Source organism: Heteronotia binoei, chromosome 13 (assembly GCF_032191835.1).
Source record: "Heteronotia binoei isolate CCM8104 ecotype False Entrance Well chromosome 13, APGP_CSIRO_Hbin_v1, whole genome shotgun sequence".
Classification (NCBI taxonomy): Eukaryota; Metazoa; Chordata; class Lepidosauria; order Squamata; family Gekkonidae; genus Heteronotia; species Heteronotia binoei.
In genome coordinates, this window is record NC_083235.1 from 10975191 (window position 1) to 10992302 (window position 17112).

Consider the following 17112-nt stretch of genomic DNA (forward strand, 5'->3'; position numbering starts at 1 on the left):
GACAAGGTCAGACTAACCTGGGCCGTCCAGGTTAGGACACACAAGTTTTAGGGGAGAATCAGGTTTGGTTTTTTTCTTGAACCAGACAACCCCACGCAGGAAAGGATTGGATCTTAGGATTCCCTTTCACCAGGGCTTCTTTTTTTTTGAGCAGGAACGCACAGGGATACAGCTCCAGCTAGCTTGGCACCAGGGGGTGTGGCCTAATACGCACATGAGTTCCTGATGGGCTTTTTCTACAGAAAACCCGTGTGAAACAATGGTGACACCAGGGGTGTGTGGCCTAATATGCAAAAGAGTTCCTGCTGGGCTTTTTCTACCAAAAAAGCCCTGCCTTACACTAAATCGGGAGGGCTAAACTTGCTTAATGTAAGAGTCACATAGAATAAATGTTAGATGCTTGAGATCTGCAAGCAAGGAAGGAAGGAGGGAGGGAGGAAAATGGAAGGAAGATGGGAGGAGGGAGGGAGAAAGGAGAGAGGGAGGGAAGGAAGGAAGATGGGAGGGAGGGAGGGAGGGAAGGAGGCAAGGAAGGAAGATGGGAGGGAGGGAAGGAAGGAAGGAAGGAAGATGGGAGGAGGGAGGAAAATGGAAGGAAGGAAGATGGAAGGAGAGAGGAAGGAAGGAAGGCAGGCAAATAGATAGTGGGAAGGAGGGAGAGGTAGAAAGAAAGCAGCTTTAAATTTAAATGCATTCTCCAAGCCACTGACTGGCTTGGCTTGGAGAAGTGATTTAAAAAGAGAAATGCCTTCTCCAAGCCAGCTGACGGGCAGTGGGGGCTTTGAGAGCCACACAATATGTGCGAAAGAGCCACATGTGGCTCCCGAGCCAGTTTGGCCGCCCCTGCACTATAACCAGGAATGACTTGCTTCCATGTGCTCCGTCATAACTCCAGGGAATCTCCAGGTCCTACAGGGAGGCTACAATAAACAAAGAGTAACATGGAAAAGAGGAGCAGGTGAAAAGCAAAAAGCATCCACGATAGACCAGCCTCAAACATGAAACAATTTCAAAATTTTATGCACATAAAAAAAAAGAACTTGAACCAAAGTGCAGTATAAGTCCCACCCAAGACCTGAGTCCTTTCAATTATAATCAGTGTTCATGATTCTTGAAGACGGTGGTCCGAGGGGATCAAGAAGCCGTGAAGATAAGAGACAGATGCTCCAAATTTGCTTTCAACAGCCGATGTAAGGACAAACAGCAGCAAAGCGCGAGACCGCTACAGGGATGCACGGATTGCCCTGTTTCACACACGAGGCTTTTACAAGCTTCCAGAATCCTTAAAATCATTCATACAAGGCATATAGCTCAAATATTCTGCAGACAACTAACTGTTTCGTAGTTGAGGCTGGTCTATCATGGATGCTTTTTGCTTTTTCACCTGCTTCTTCCTACAGGGAGGCTGGCATCCCTGGATGCCTGAGCTTCCACCCACCTCCTTAAACTCCCCCCCCCAAAAAAAAACAAACCCTCCAGGAATCTCCCTAGTTACCGCAGGCAACTGTAAGAGACTAGGGGATAAGAAAACCCCAGGAAAAGGGCCTACTTTTGGTTGCATGCCTCCATCCTGTTAACGCAAAGTGCCACCCTCATTCTGTGCATGCTCCAGCCCACCCAGCTGTGCCCATCTGCACCCCGCTTCTGCCTAGCCCACGTGTACCTCTGAAAGGCAGACAGAATTCCCCCTTCGCCCTTGCCTCCCGCCTGGCCTTTCTAGCCAGGACGGAAGAGATGCCTTTCCCCAGTCTGTCTCAGTTGGCTACCTGGAGGACGTGGGTGTTGATCGGAACTCAAGACCTTTGGCTGAGTATGGACAGAAGAAGCCCCTGGCAAGTCCCGGGCTGCAGCTGCGCCCATCTGAACCTCCTGCTTTTCGAGAGCCGTGCTTTCCCATCGTGCGTGTGCTGTGCTGGTGCCGTGTCGTCTGTTCTCAAGCGTCCTGTGTTTGTCGTTCCCTTCTTCTGTTGTAGGGAAGCAGCAAGATGGGGCAGTGGAGAATAATCAGAACAAAGGTAAATTCCCAGGATCACCTCCCCCCCTCCCCTCGCACCCAGCTCCCACATACGAAGTGCCTCTTCTTTGAGCCCCATCTTTAGTTGGGGTCGATTCTGGACGTGTCCGTTCCCATCGCTTGCGTTGTGTTCAGTGTGGCGTGGGGTTAGAGCATCCGATGAGGATTTGGGAGATCCGAGTTTTGAATTCCCGCTTTACCATGGCAACTGGCACTCTCAGGCAGTGCTCCCTCTAAGCTGTGGAGGTTTGTGAGCGAACGTTCTGCATCTTGAGCGGCTAGCATTCAAGTTGCGAGCGAGCAATCTGGCTGCTGCATCAATTACTTTGCTCTGGAGCCATCCCTTCTTAAGCTAAGATGGAAAGGTGTGAGCCAGAGCCTAAAAAACGGTGAGCTAACTCACACTAACTCAGTTTAGAGGGAACGCTGCTCTCAGCCAGTCCTGTTTCAAGGGGTCGTTGGTGTGAGGAGAATATAGAAGAGGGGAGAGCCCACTTTGAATTCCCAGTTTGAGTAGAGTTATGGGGTATAAATATCAAAATACATCAACTGTGTGTACAGAAAAGAGATCTGTTCTGCCAAGGCGCCCACTGGTAAAGGGAAGCAAGGCTCTTGTTCAGGTGACTGGCTCTTGAAATCCAAAATTCTGGTGCCTCGGTAAGACCTGAGCATAGAGGGCTGCATCTAGGGTTGCCAACTCCAAGAGATTGGGACATAAAGCCTGGGGAAGGACGGATTTGGGAAAGGGAGGGATCTCAGCAGACATGGGGTGCCATGAACCTGCCCTCTGGGAATGACCTCTGTAGTCTAGAGATCTGTTGCAGTTCCTAGAGACCTCCAGTTCCTACCTGGGGAGCTAGCAACCGTACCTGAGCCTCACAAAGCCGAGTTAATCACATTCCTCTACAAAGCCTTCCTTAGAGGTCTCCCATTCAAATACTGACTCTGCTTGGCTTCTAACTAATGGTAATCCCAGCAAGGGGCTTTCCAGGCAAGAGAGAAGCAGAAGGTGGTTTGCCATTGCCCTCCTTTGCTGAGCCTTCCTTGGTGGTCTGAGTACCAGCCCTGTTTGGCTTCCAATTCATGGCAACCTCAGCAAGGGGCTTTCCAGGCAAGAGAGAAGCAGAAGGTGGTTTGCAATTGCCCTCCTTTGCTGAGCCTTCCTTGTTGGTCTCTCTTCCAAGTACCGGCCCTGTTTGGCTTCCAACTCATGGCAACCTCAGCAAGGGGCTTTCCAGGCAAGAGAGAAGCAGAAGGTGGTTTGCCATTGCCCTCCTTTGCTGAGCCTTCCATGGTGGTCACCTTCTGAGTACCAGCCCTGTTTGGCTTCCAACTTATGGCAACCTCAGCAAGAGGCTTTCCAGGCAAGCAAGAAGCAGAGGTGGTTGGCCACTGCCTTCCTCCACAGAACCTTCCTTGGTAGTCTCCCGAGTACCAACCCTGCTTAACTTTTAACTCATGGTGACCGCAGGAAGGGACTTTCCAGGCAAGTGAGAAGCAGAGGCAGTTTGCCATTGCCCTCCTTTGCAGACCCTTCCTTGGTGGTCTCCCATCCAAGCACTGGCCCTGTTTGGCTTCCAACTCATGATGACCCCAGCAAGGTGCTTTCAAGGCAAGTGAGAAGCAGAGGTGGTTTGCCACTGCCTTCCTCTGCAGAGTCTTCCTTGGTGGTTCCCTATCCAAGTACTGACCCTTCTTAGCTTCCAAAGTCTGAGGTAGGGCTATACCATGATGCCTTCTCTCCCTCCTACCAACTACACCTAGGAAATATTTCATGTGAGAAAAGTGTGTGTCATTGGATATTGGAGTGTGTGTGAATTTCTATAAGACAAAGTTGGGGGACAGTCAATGTATCTGAATGCTTGCTTTCCATCCGATTTCCTGAACTGGACACATTCAAGACTGGGAAAACAGTCGTCAAACTAATTTCTAGCCAGGAAATATCCCCAAGAAGCAGTTACAAGATGGTACGAGATGCCACATAAAGGGGACCCACTGAGGCAGAATAACATCTTTTCTCTGAAGTTAGTTTCCAGGGGGTAGCCATATCAGTCTTCAGCAGAAGAGCTGGATTCAAATTCAGTTGCACTTCCGAGACCAACAAGGTTTTTAGGGTCTCCACTTACGAGAACCTCCTAGCCTGTCTAGTGAAAGGGAGCACAGACTCTCATAAGCTCATGCATGAAGAATGTATTGGTCTCTAAGGTGGTACTGGAATCGAATCTAGCCTCTCTCTGGACCTGCTTCCTGGATGCATTTAAGCAGGGCTTTTTTTTGTTTTGTAGCAGGAACTCCTTTGCATATTAGGCCACACACCCCTGATGGAGCCAATGCTCCTGGAGCTTACAGTAGGCCCTGTAAGAAGAACCCTGTAAGCTCTTGGAGGATTGGCTTCAACAAGGGGGTGTTGCCTAATATGCAAAGAAGCTCCTGCTAGAATTCTACCCCTGATGTAGCTAATCCTCTTGAAGCATACAGTAGGCCCTGTACGAAGAGCCCTGTAAGCTCTTGGAGGATTGGCTACATCATGGTGTGGCCTAATATGCAAAGGAACTCCTGCTAGAATTCCACCCCTGATGTAGCTAATCCTCCTGAAGCTTACAGTAGGCTCTATATGAAGAGCCCTGTAAGCTCTTGGAGGATTGACTACAGAGAGGTGTGGCCTAATATGCAAAGGAGCTCCTGCTAGAATTCCACCCCTGATGGAGCCAATGCTCCTGGAGCTTACAGTAGGCCCTGTAAGAAGAGCCGTGTAAGCTCTTGGAGGATTGGCTACATCAGGGAGGTGTGGCCTAATATGCAAAGGAGCTCCTGCTACAAAAGAAGCCCTATATTTAAGACCAGTCTGATATGGACAAATTCAGAAGGGTAAGATATGCAGAAGGGAAAACCCTTGCCTGCTGAATTTCTCCATGTGAGAATGCTGTTTAAGGACACAGGAGAAGAGTTAGTGATCTGGATTCCAACGAGATGGGACTGTTCCGCTTTGGGTGAACCCGTGTCTGCTCCTTTTCTGTGCAGCCAAAAAACAAGACGGGGCCGTCGCCATGGAGATGCAACCCCTGAAAAGTGCCGAGGGTGGCGAGATGGAAGAGCGGGAGAAGAAGAAAGCCAGCGTGCCCAAAAAGGAGAAATCCGTTCTGCAGGGGAAGCTCACCAAACTGGCCGTGCAAATCGGGAAAGCAGGTAGGTGTGACTGGCCATGGGGCCAGGGGCCATGGGACCTGTAAGGGTAAGGGGCGGAGGGGCAGCCCCGATCTCGGAGCAGAAGGGCACAGGCCAGGAATGGGTGCTCTCTACTTGAAAAAAAGGGATGTTTGTTACCAGGGGACATTTTGTAGAAAAATAGGTGGTGGAGCTCATTAGAATAAATCATCAGCATGTGCCCCCCCCCCCACACACACACACACCCGCCAAAAACAACATGATGCAAGAAAGGAGAGCCCTGGGTGAGTGAGGCCTGCTTGAGCTGGCTAGACATCCGGCCACCCCAAGCAGGCCTCACTCACCTGGGGCTCTCCTTAGCCACGCCCCACCCCCAGTCAAAAGGCCAGCAATCCACCCACTGCCCAAAATCACATAAGAAGTGGAGAAAGGGTGGCATAGGATTCTCTAGGGGTTCATGAGGGCTGCTGGGGGTGTGGCAAAGCCCCTGGTGGCTGGCTGGCTGCCTGCGCTCCTGATCCAGGGATTGTTATGCAGCTGCACCTACTATTCAATGGACAAGTTAGATGGGGAGGAAAAGGAGGAATCCTCAGAAAGGTTCAGGAGCTGCGTCCTGTGAGTTCCTGCTGAATCTGAGGACTGTTTGTTACCCAGAAAACCAAAATCTTGCTGTTAGAGCAAGCTGAGGAAACAAAGCGAATGTTCCTATTTCTTTGTATTTTCTGCAAAAGCGATTCAATTATTTCCAGTGAGACAGATCAAGAGAGGAAGCCATGTCAGTTAGTTAGAAAAGAACGTGAGGAATGGTGGCTCAGTGGTAGAGCATCTACTTGGTAAGAAGAAGGTTCCAGGTTCAATCCCTGGCATCTCCAACTAAAAAGGGCCCAGGCAAATGGATGTGAAAAACCTCAGCTTGAGACCCTGGAGAGCCGCTGCCAGTCTGAGTAGACAAGACTGACTCTGATGGACCGAGGGTCTGATTGAATATAAGGCAGCTTCATATGTTCAACAAGGATCCAGTAGCATCTGAAAGACAAACAAGATTTGTGGCAGGGGATGAACTTTCGTGAGTCACTGCTCGCTTCTTCAGATACAGCTAGAATGTGAGTTCATTTGTCCTTTTATTTTGGTGAGTGGAGTGATTTCAAATGCCAAATGACAATAACAGGTATGATTGGATTAGGTGTGATATGCAGAGGCGTAGTAGGCATGGAAAAATAAGCACTGGTAATGGTACAAGAAACCTGGGTCTTGATTTAGTCCAGGAGGATGTGCTCATAATAATAAGAAGAATAACGAACAGATAATGATAATGAACAGATAATGAAGCTCAAGTTTTTCTTGTTAGAGGACTCTATACTGGATAGGAAAGGCAGGGTAAAGCCTACTATCCATCTGTCTAAACTAGGATGGAGAGAAATTGTAGAAAACACACCCAGTTGTCGTGTCGCAAAGGGAGGGAGAGAGGAGGGGAATGACTGGAAGGAAGGAACTCTGAAAGTAGCATTCTGGGTAACAAAGAGACAGCAGCAGGAGCAGACAAAGAACACCCTAACCAGTGCTTTTTTTGTAGCAGGAACTCCTTTGCATTTTAGGCCACACCCCCTGATGTAGCCACTCCTCCAAGAACTTACAGTAGGCCCTGTAAGAAGAGTCCTGTAAGCTCCAGGAGGATTGGCTACATCAGAGGTGTGTGGCCTAATATGCAAAGGAGTTCCTGCTACAAAATGAAACGCCCTGACCCTACCTACCCCAACACTAACTCTCTACTGCCCTCTGCTGAAACACCAGAAGCCTGGGCTAGCATCAAGAGATGTTACCCAGTCCATTCCTTCCGACTGTCATCCTGAGTATTTCTAGTTCCTTTGTTCTTCTCAATACTCTACCTTCTACCAAACCTCAATTTAAGACTGAAAATCTGATTCGCGGTCCGAGATGGAAGCAGCAACGGGCTGAGGGAGCCTACTGTGGAGACCCCCGTTCTGGCTTCAGATCCAGAGTAGGGGGATACTAGTGTGGGAGCCTTCCTTGAGGTAGAGGAAGAGACCACCCTTGGCAGAACAGATACACGGGAGAAGAACGCCCCTTGGTTCCATGGTTCTCGTCTCAAGGTCACAAGTTCCAAGTCTTATTTTCAGAGGGTAGCTCTGTTAGTCTACAGGAGAACAGCTTGATTTGAGTCCAGTAGTTCCTTAGAGACAACCAATAAGGTTTTCGGGAGCGATAAGCTTTCAAGAGAGTCAAATCTCCCTTTGCTGGACGCAAGCAGAAATGGAGATTGCTGAACCCTAATATCACCTAGAGATAGACAGAGGAGAGTGCAAAAGTAGGCTTGAAACTCAACATCGAAAAAAACTAAGATCACGGCATTTGGCCCCATCACACCTTGGCAAATAGAGCGGAAGACGTGGAAGTAGTGACAGACTTCATATTTCTGGGATCCAAGATCACTGCAGATGGTGACTGTAGCCATGAAATTAAACGATGTTTGCTCCTTGGGCGGACAGCAATGGCAAACCTAGGCAGTATAATGAAAAGTAGAGACATCACCCTGACTACAAAAGTCCGTTTAGTCAAAGCGATGGTATTCCCAGTAGTAATGTATGTCTGTGAGAGTTGGACCATAAGGAAGGCAGAGCGCTGTGGTGCTGGAGAAGAATCTTGAGAGTCCCTTGGACTGCAAGAAGATCAAATCAGTCAGTCCTAAGGGAAATCAACCCTGACTTGTTCCCTGGAAGGTCAGATGCTGAAGCTGAAGCTCAACTACTTTGGCCACCCAATGAGAAGGGAGCATTCCCTGGAGAAGACCCTGATGCTGGGAAAGACAGAAGGCAAAAGAAGAAGGGGGCGGCAAAAGAGGAGATGGCTGGGCAGCGTTACTGATGTAACGAACATGAATTTGAGCAGACTTCGGAGGATGGTGGAAGACAGGAGGGCCTGGCATGACTTGGTCTATGGGGTCACAAAGAGTCAGACTCGACTGTGCAACTGAACAACAAATATCACCTTGATTTGAGTTCAGGAGCATCTTAAAGAACAGTGAGATTTGGGGGGCTATAAGCTTTTGAGAATCAAAGCACTCTTTGTCAAATACAAGTAGGAAGGGAGATTCCTTAGTCATACCCCAGTCAGAAGGTGGGCAAGGTATTCTCAGTCCTGTTCTAGAGTGCGGTCACACATCACATTAAAAGCGAGCGTTCAGTGCTCAGATTTGAACCGCTGAATATTGATTCGATGCGGGGCCGATCAGACGAGCATCCAAGAACGCGACTCGTCCTGTTGTTGGACGATCAGACATTGAATGCCATCACGCTCTTTTCTTGGAGCATGCACACAACCAATCCAGCAAATCCAAAGTCGTCTCGTTCTCATTCAGTTGCTGAACAATCAGATGGTGATTCCTGCTGCTGGGTTTTCACTGAACATGCGCCCAACCGTTGGGAGGTGGAAAATCAAACGTTGCTTCAGAGTGGGGGGCAGTTCCGGGAATTAACGTTGCCAATTCGAAGTAGGGGACCGCCAGGAACTGCTTTCCTGGAACTGGGCAGTGACAATAATATCTGGAAATCCTCCAAATTGAAAAAAGTTTTTTCCCCCTGTTCTTCTCCTGTGGATCCTGTGTTGATCGGAGAAGCAGATTCCCAATGATCTGGTCATGTGCATGTCTGCTGGGGCTTTTTATTTTAAAAAAGGGGAGGGTGGCAGATGGCAGGTGCCAAACATCCCAAGGGGCAGTATCCTTCATGAGCTGTCCAAACAGGAATAACCCAAATGTGTGCCGCTTCTGGGGAAAAGGGACGGAGTTTCTCCGGGATCAAATAATGCCGACATCAAACCAGGGCAAGTCGGGATGCTGACAAGCTGTGTTTGAGGGACAGATGTGGTTGTCTGGACATGCTCATAAAATCTGAACGGGAACTGTGGGTAAGACAGAAGTAAAGGAGCATGTGACCGCACCCCTAGACTGTCTATTTTCTCCTCCTCCTCCATCACCTCCTCCTTCTCGTTCTTCTTTTCCTCCTTCTCTTCTTCTCCCTCTTCTTTGTCTCCTCTTCCTTCTCCTCCTCTTCCTTCTCCTCTTCTTCTCCTTCTCCTTCACCTTCTCCTCCTCCCCTTTTTCTTCCCGTTCACCTCCTCCTCTTCTTCTTCTTCTCCTTCTCTTCCTCCTCCTCCTTCTCCCTCCTCCTCCTCTTCTTCGCTGCACTTCTTCTAGGTCTGGTGATGTCAGCCATCACTGTTATCATCCTGGTCCTGTACTTCGTCATCCAGACCTTTGTGATCGATGGGAGGACGTGGGCAGCCGAGTGCACCCCGGTCTACGTGCAGTATTTTGTCAAGTTCTTCATCATCGGCGTCACCGTCCTGGTGGTGGCAGTTCCCGAAGGCCTGCCGTTGGCCGTCACCATCTCCTTAGCCTACTCTGTGAAGGTGAGAACGATTCTTTTCTGTGCCCAGCTTGCGTGACAGGTTGATACTCTTCCCGTTAAGAGAGGACTTCATGCAAAAAGTAGGTTGGCATCAACAGGACCACTCTCTCCCAGAAGGGCCCTCCATAGGGCTTCTTTTTTGTAGCAAAAACTCCTTTGCATTTTAGGCCACACACCGCTGATGTAGCCAATCCTCCAAGAGCTTACAGGGCTCTTCTTACAGAGCCTACTGTAAGCTCTCGGAGGATTGGCTATGTCAGGGGGGTGGGGCCTAATATGCAAAGGATTTCCTGCTACAAAAAAAGCCCTGGCCCTCCATACAGTCTTTCCTCCAATCTCTTTCCGGTTTGGTGTAGTGGTTAATAATTTATAATAATTTTGGATTTATATCCCGCCCTCCACTCCGAAGAGTCTCAGAGCAGCTCACAATCTTCTATATCTTCTCCCCCCCACAACAGACACCCTGTGAGGTAGATGAAGATATTGGATTTATATCCCGCCCTCCACTCCGAAGAGTCTCAGAGCAGCTCACAATCTCCTATATCTTCTCCCGCCCACAACAGACACCCTGTGAGGTAGATGAAGATATTGGATTTATATCCTGCCCTCCACTCCGAAGAGTCTCAGAGCGGCTCACAATCTCCTTTCCCTTCCTCCCCCACAACAGACACCCTGTGAGGTAGATGAAGATACTGGATTTATATCCCGCCCTCCACTCCGAAGAGTCTCAGAGTGGCTCACAATCTCCTATATCTTCTCCCCCCCACAACAGACACCCTGTGAGGTGGATGAGGCTGGAGAGGGCTCTCACAGCAGCTGCCCTTTCAAGGATAACCTCTGCCAGAGCTATGGCTGACCCAAGGCCATGCTAGCAGGTGCAAGTGGAGGAGTGAGGAATCAAACCCGGTTCTCCCAGATAAGAGTCTGCACACTTAACCACTACACCAAACTGGCTCTAAGAGTTCGGGGTCTAAGCTGGGAGAACCGATTTGATTTCCCACTCCTCCTCCGCATGCAGCTGCTGGGTGGCCTTGGAGGTTGACCACTGCCTGCCTCTGCATAGTGACTCTGGCCTTCCTCGGCAGTATCCCATCCAAGTACTCAATGGGGCTGACCCAGCTTAGCTTCCAAGTACAAGGCTGTCGAACTCATTTGTTATGAGAGCCATATCTACAGGGGTGGAATTGTAGCAGCTTGATTCTACTGAATTGATTCAGTAGAAGGCAGCTTCATATGTTCATGGGGAGGGACGGTGGCTCAGTGGTAGAGCATCTGCTTGGCATGCAGAAGGCCCCAGGTTCAATCCCCGACATCTCCAACTCAAAAGGGTCCAGGCAAGTAGGTGTGAAAAACCTCAGCTTGAGACCCTGGAGAGCCGCTGCCAGTCTGAGTAGACAATACTGATTTTGATGGACCGAGGGTCTGATTCAGTAGAAGGCAGCTTCATATGTTCATATATGTATATGTAAGGAAGCAGATGACAGTGAATTGCTCGTGGGCCTGATAGGAGCCCTCCGGGGCCTGATCTGGGCCTCGCCCCACACATTTGACACCCCTGTTCCGAGTTCTGATGAAAGCCGGTTAGCCTGGACCTTCCATGTCAGGTATTAACCAGAGTAGGTACTAAACAGAGACCGATTCCCCGCTCGCCTTATGCTGCTCTCACGCTCCTCTTCTCCGTGGGTTTCTATCAGATTTCATACTGTCTGCCCTGGAGGCTGCAACTAGCTCCACCTTTTTCGCACAGCGAACAGAATCCGGTTTTTAGAGGATCTTGCTTGCTGCGCAAAAGAGGCGGAGCGAGCTGCAGCCTCCAGGGCAGATAATGTGAAATCCGATGGAAGCCCCGCCGAGAGCAGGAGAGTGAGAGTTGCGCGAGGCTAGTGGGAAATCGGTCAGAGGTGTTTAATAGCTCAGAAGGATCTGGAGAGAAAGAAAATTGCCAGGTTTTTTGCTTAGGAAGAGACGTCATTTTTCTAGGAAAGCTGGCCTTCGATGGTGTTAAGAGGAGCTTTTTAAAACCATCGCAGCAATTGAGTAAAACAAAAAAGTCTATTTATGAAAAAGTCCACCTCTAAGAAAGCTCATTTTCACAAGTGTCCTTTTAAGCCTCGTCGAACTTCCCATCTGTCCTTGGCACCATATCCACCGGCGGTAGCCGAAGGGAGATAACTGATTACTTACAAATTCTAAAACAGAGGTTCCCAAACTTATTTGGCCTAATGCCCCCTTTTCAGAAAAAAAAAATTACTCAGTCCCTTCCTGGAAATCTACCTTCAAGGAGTGGACTAAAAGATGCCGTGACATATTTGCGCACAGAGTAAACAAAGATGTTGTAAGTAAAACACTTTGAAGCTTGAAATTCTAAAATTATTTTATAAAATCAACCATAGCAACATTCGCGCACACAGAGAATTTTTGAAATTTCTTTATCTTTATAATTTTTATCCCACCCACTGTTTTTGCTGATATAGAAACTGCAAGCAACCCTGAGAAGCTGCTAGCTGTAGCAAGTGTTGGCTAGGATAGACTACTAAGGTTTTTTGTTTCTGTGTTTCTTGTTTGTTGCAGACAAAAAGGAACCCTTTCTTGGAACTTTTCTCTAAATTAGAAATTCAGGACCCCTCCCAGAAACATGATGTTTTGACACCTCCCACCCTCTCCTTCATTTATGCTTCCAGCCCCCCTTATTTTTATTCACCCCCCCCAATTGCACCCAAGGCTACTACCGCCCCTTTGGATTGTTCCAGCGCCCCCCAGGGGGCAATATCGCCCACTTTGGGAAACACTGCTCTAAAACCTCGTTCTTTTTGACTGCAGAAAATGATGAAAGATAACAACCTGGTTCGCCACCTGGACGCCTGCGAGACGATGGGCAACGCCACTGCCATTTGCTCCGACAAGACCGGCACGCTCACCACCAACCGCATGACTGTTGTGCAGTGCTACTTGGGCGACACTCACTACAAGGAGACCCCTGACCCCAGCAACCTGAACCCCAAAACGCTAGACCTGCTGGTGCATGCCATCGCTGTCAACAGTGCCTACACCACCAAGATACTAGTAAGTGTTTGCCCTTGACACAGTCATTGGTCCTCCAAGCCACTGCGTCCTCAGGCTAGAGGGGACATGAGCTTGAACTGCAACTCGAATGAGAAAGGGCGTAGATGTCAGCTGGGCTTATTTTGTTGCAGGAACTCCTTTGCATAAGAACATGAGAGAAGCCATGTTGGATCAGGCCAATGGCCCATCTAGTCCAACACTCTGTGTCACACAGTGGCCAAAAAAATTATATATATATCCTCTTGAAGGTGGCCATGCTTGTGGCCGCCACCACCTCCTGTAGCAGTGAATTCCACATGTTAATGACCCTTTGGGTGAAGAAGTACTTCCTTTTATCCGTTTTAACCTGTCTGCATATTAGGCTACACCCCCCTGATGTAGCCAATCCTCCAGCAGCTTACAGGGCTCTTCTTACAAGGTCTACGGGAAGCTCTTGGAGGACTGGATACATCAGGGGGGAGTGGCCTAATATGCAAAGCAGTTCCTGCTACCGAAAAAAGCTCCTGGTTAGTCCTCAATCATCAGGCCTCTTGCTGAGATTCAGAAAAGGTTTATTAATAGACACGTTACAGCAGGTATGACTCTGTGTCAGATCTGGCTATACCTGGGAGAGCCAGATCTATATATAGGGTTGCCAATTCCCAGGTGGGGGCAGGGGATCCCCTGGTCTGTAGGCCTTCCCCCCCCCCTTCAGGGTCATCAGAAAGCGGGGGGGGGGACGGAAATGTCTGCTGGGCCCTCCATTATTCCCTATGGAGACCGATTCCCATAGGGTATAATGCCATTAGCCTCAAAAGAAGGTGCCCCTATCCTTCATTATTTCCTGTGGAAGGAAGGCATTGAAAAGGTGTGCGGTCCCTTTAAATGTGATGGCCAGAACTCCCTTTGGAGTTCAATTATGCTTGTCTCAGCCTTGATCTTGGCTCTATAGCGGTGGATCGATAAGAACAAGAATCAATACCAATACCTAATCAATATGTATGGCTTGGCGATGCTAGGATTAAATAACAATGCTTTTGAGAAATAATCTTTTGGAGCAGTTTAAGCAAGGGAGTGGTAGCTGGCTGAGAAAAAGGGAACTGTGACAGGTCGTTGACCTTTCAAAACCGCAGGCTGAAAAACATAGAACAGAGCCTAGAGAGAAGCAAGACAGGTGCAGCGAGAAATTGTGGGCGTGGGGGTAAAATGTTTCTAGAGAAAGAGGAACCAGGGTTTGCAGAGGCCTTAAGAAAGGCCCTAAGAAGAACCCAGAGGGTTGGAAAACAACTCGAATTGTGGTGAGAACATGGGTGTTTTAAGGTAGTGAGTGGGTAGTGAGTGGGCGGAGGCCCCCTATAAGGGATGGCAGGTGACTGTGATCATTGCTCAGACCCTCGGGTCTGGAGCCCGTGTATAGAGCGCTTAAGCACGTTAAATAAAGAAGCTGTTTTCCTGACCTTGCCTCAGACCTCGTTTGTGAGTATGATTTACTATTAATTGGACAACACAGGACTTTTCCTGCTACAGCTCCACCCCTAATGTCTCCTGGCTCCACCCCCAAAGCCCCCAGATATTTCTTGAATTGGACTTGGCAACCCTATATAATGGAGAATTGATCTGTGGGTATCTGGGGCTCCAGAGGGGCTGTTTTTTGATGCAGAGGCACTGTCTCTTCCCAAAACACCCCCCAAGTTTCAAAAAGATTGAACCAAGGTGCCAAATTCTATGAGCCCCCAAAGAAGCTGCCCCTATCCTCCCATTATTTCCTATGTAAGGAAGGCATTTAAAAGGAGCAACGGTCGCTTTAAATGTGATTGCCCGAACTCCTTTGGAGTTCAGTCATACTTGTCACATCCTAGCTCCTGGCTCCGCCCCCAAAGTCTCCTGGCTCTACTCCCAAAGTCCCCAGATATTTCTGGAGTCAGACTTGGCAACCCTATCTATATACCCTCTCCAGGGCCGTTCCCAACCTGCCAGAATTCAGAGCAAAAAGCGCCCCCCCCAAAGCAACAGTCACGGTTTCTCACCCAGCCCCCCATTATGTGCTACCAGGTGCCAAAAGAGTCTCTGCTAGGAGATATCACGTCCTTGGATTCCAGACGTGAACCTCCCTACCAGGGTAGAGCGAGTACTTCATGTGGTGCAAACAAAAGAGAAAGCAAGCAGGCAAAAGCAGCACAGTGTACACCCCCCCAACATTCTCCTCAGAGTGACAGAGAAACCCAGGCCAAGCAAATATATGGCAAGGCCCCTTGACACTAGACAGGATCTGCAAAGCATGTACAGGATTGGCTTAAGTTTTGTTTTCATAATTGAGAGGGGGGGACAATTTGCTGCCTGTGGCAGCCCTAAGGATTGTTATTTGCTGCTGAGCCTACGGATTTCAGTGATCTTAGGACTGCACTGTTAAACTCTATTGGAGGTAGAGTTGTCAAGTCCGACTCAAGAAATATCTGGGGACTTCTTACCCCTTACTCTTAACTTCTAGAAAACTAACAAAAACTTTTAAAACTAAAAACTGCATGTTTTTTGAGGGGGGAGGCAAAATTTAAAAATGATGCTCCCTTACGGGCCCATTCTGTCTTATGAGCTGTCATGACTCAGGGGGGTCTTCCCAAGGGCTGCCACCATTCAGGGTTAAGTGTCTCCCTTGAGAAGGCCCAGAGTTCCCTCCCAAGCCCTTCCAAGTCTCCCTTAGCTTAGGCCAGGGGTGGCCAATGGTAGCTCTCCAGATGTTTTTTTTTGCCTACAACTCCCATCATCCCCAGCCCCAGGTGGGGGTGTGGCCTGGAGACTTTCCCATTCCCTAAAATAAAGAAATAAAAATACAGCAGCGCTAGGGTTGCCATGTCCAATTCAAGAAATATCTGGGGACTTTGGGGGTGGAGCCAAGATCAAGGCTGTGACAAGCATAATTGAACTCCAACGGGAGTTCTGGCCATCACATTTAAAGGGACGGCACACCTTTTCAATGCCTTCCTTCCATAGGAAATAATGAAGGATAGGGGCACCTTCTTTTGAGGCTTATAGAATTAGACCCCCTGGTCCAAACTTTTTGAAACTTGGGGGGTATTTTGGGAAGAAACACTAGATGCTATACTGAAAATTTGGTGCCTCTACCCCAAAAAACAGCCCCCCAGAGCCCCAGATACCCGCGGATCAATTCTCCATGATTTTCTATGGGAATAAATCTCCATAGGGAATAACAGAGTGCCCAGCAGACATTTCCCTCCCCTCCCCCCGCTTTCTGATAGGCTTCCCAACCCTCCCGCCCTGGCGGGGGACCCCAGGATTTCCAGGCTCTTCCCCCGCTCCCCAAAAAAACGGAAGCGGGGGAGGGGGGGAAACGGCGCCAAGGAGCGTGGCAATGTTAAAAATAAAATAAAAAGCCAATTCTCCTCAGAGCACAACTTTCCCCACACTGGGGGCCCCATCTCGCCCTCAGCCCTTTCAAAGGCCACGTGACTACCTTTTCAAAGTAGTTGCATCAGCGAAGTCAAGCCGAGAGAGAGAGAGAGGGGGGGGCATCAGCTGCTCTAAACTCTTCCTTATGTGGATGGGGGCGGGGCAGCCTTATAAGGCTGGCCCCGCCTCCAGTGGCGCAGTTCTGAACCGCGCTCTTGGCTTGATCAGCCGCACATTAGCTGTGCGGTCTCTGTGGCCCTGAGTGTGCGTTTGTTTTCACAGCCCAAGCAGCGTGGCCCAGCTGATTCCTCCCCTCGGGGGGGGGGGGGCAGCTTCCGCACATCGGGCATGTTTGTTTCGGTGTGTTTTTACACGCCAGGAAGCCATGCGCGCTGCGGCAGCGGCGCGAGGAGCGCGGCCCAGGTGATTCCTCCCCTTGGCGGGGGCCGGCTTCCGTGCATCAGGGGAGCGCCATGGTCCGTCGATAGAGTCCTGTCGCCGTTAGGAATAGGTTTGAGGGAACAGTGCTGCTGGTCCGGAAAGGTCCCTCGGGAGGTTGGGGTTCTGGGGGTGGGAACCTGGCTTGTTAGGTACACGGTCCCGGGTTCGGGCCCTAGCATCTTCAGTTTGGAAGAGGCCAGGCATTGAGTGATGTGGAGGAGGGAGGGGTGGAAAGAAAGCAACTTTAACTTTAAATACTTTCTCCAAGCCAGCCGACAGGGCAGTGCAGGCTTTGAGAGCCACACAATATGTGTGAAAGAGCCACAGTTTGGCCACCCCTGCTCTGGAGGTTTCATCCAACTGTGATTAACATATGACTTATCATTTTGTCCTCATGACAAGCCTCTGAGGTAGTTTTAGCTGAGAGACAGAGTGACTGCCCCGAGATCACTCAGTGAGCTTCCATGGGAGATTTGAACCTGGGCTTTACGTAGCCTGCACTCTGTTCACTAAATCACACCACTGCTTTGCTGGATTTTTGATTATCCTTCCAAAGTTACATGCTGGTGTAGTGCCATTTTTGTTCTGGTGCCTTGGATGTGCCTAAATGGAGTCAGG

At 49.4% G+C, this 17112-nt stretch overlaps 1 protein-coding gene across 1 annotated transcript in view; it reads left to right on the forward strand.

Annotated features, from left to right (window-relative positions):
- ATP2B3 (ATPase plasma membrane Ca2+ transporting 3) overlaps positions 1-17112 on the forward strand; it is a 141688-nt gene that overhangs the window by 42244 nt on the left and 82332 nt on the right. The window contains 4 exon segments of the mRNA XM_060252485.1: positions 1974-2015; positions 5036-5200; positions 9393-9607; positions 12427-12669. Coding sequence (XP_060108468.1) covers positions 1974-2015; positions 5036-5200; positions 9393-9607; positions 12427-12669 — 665 coding nt within the window.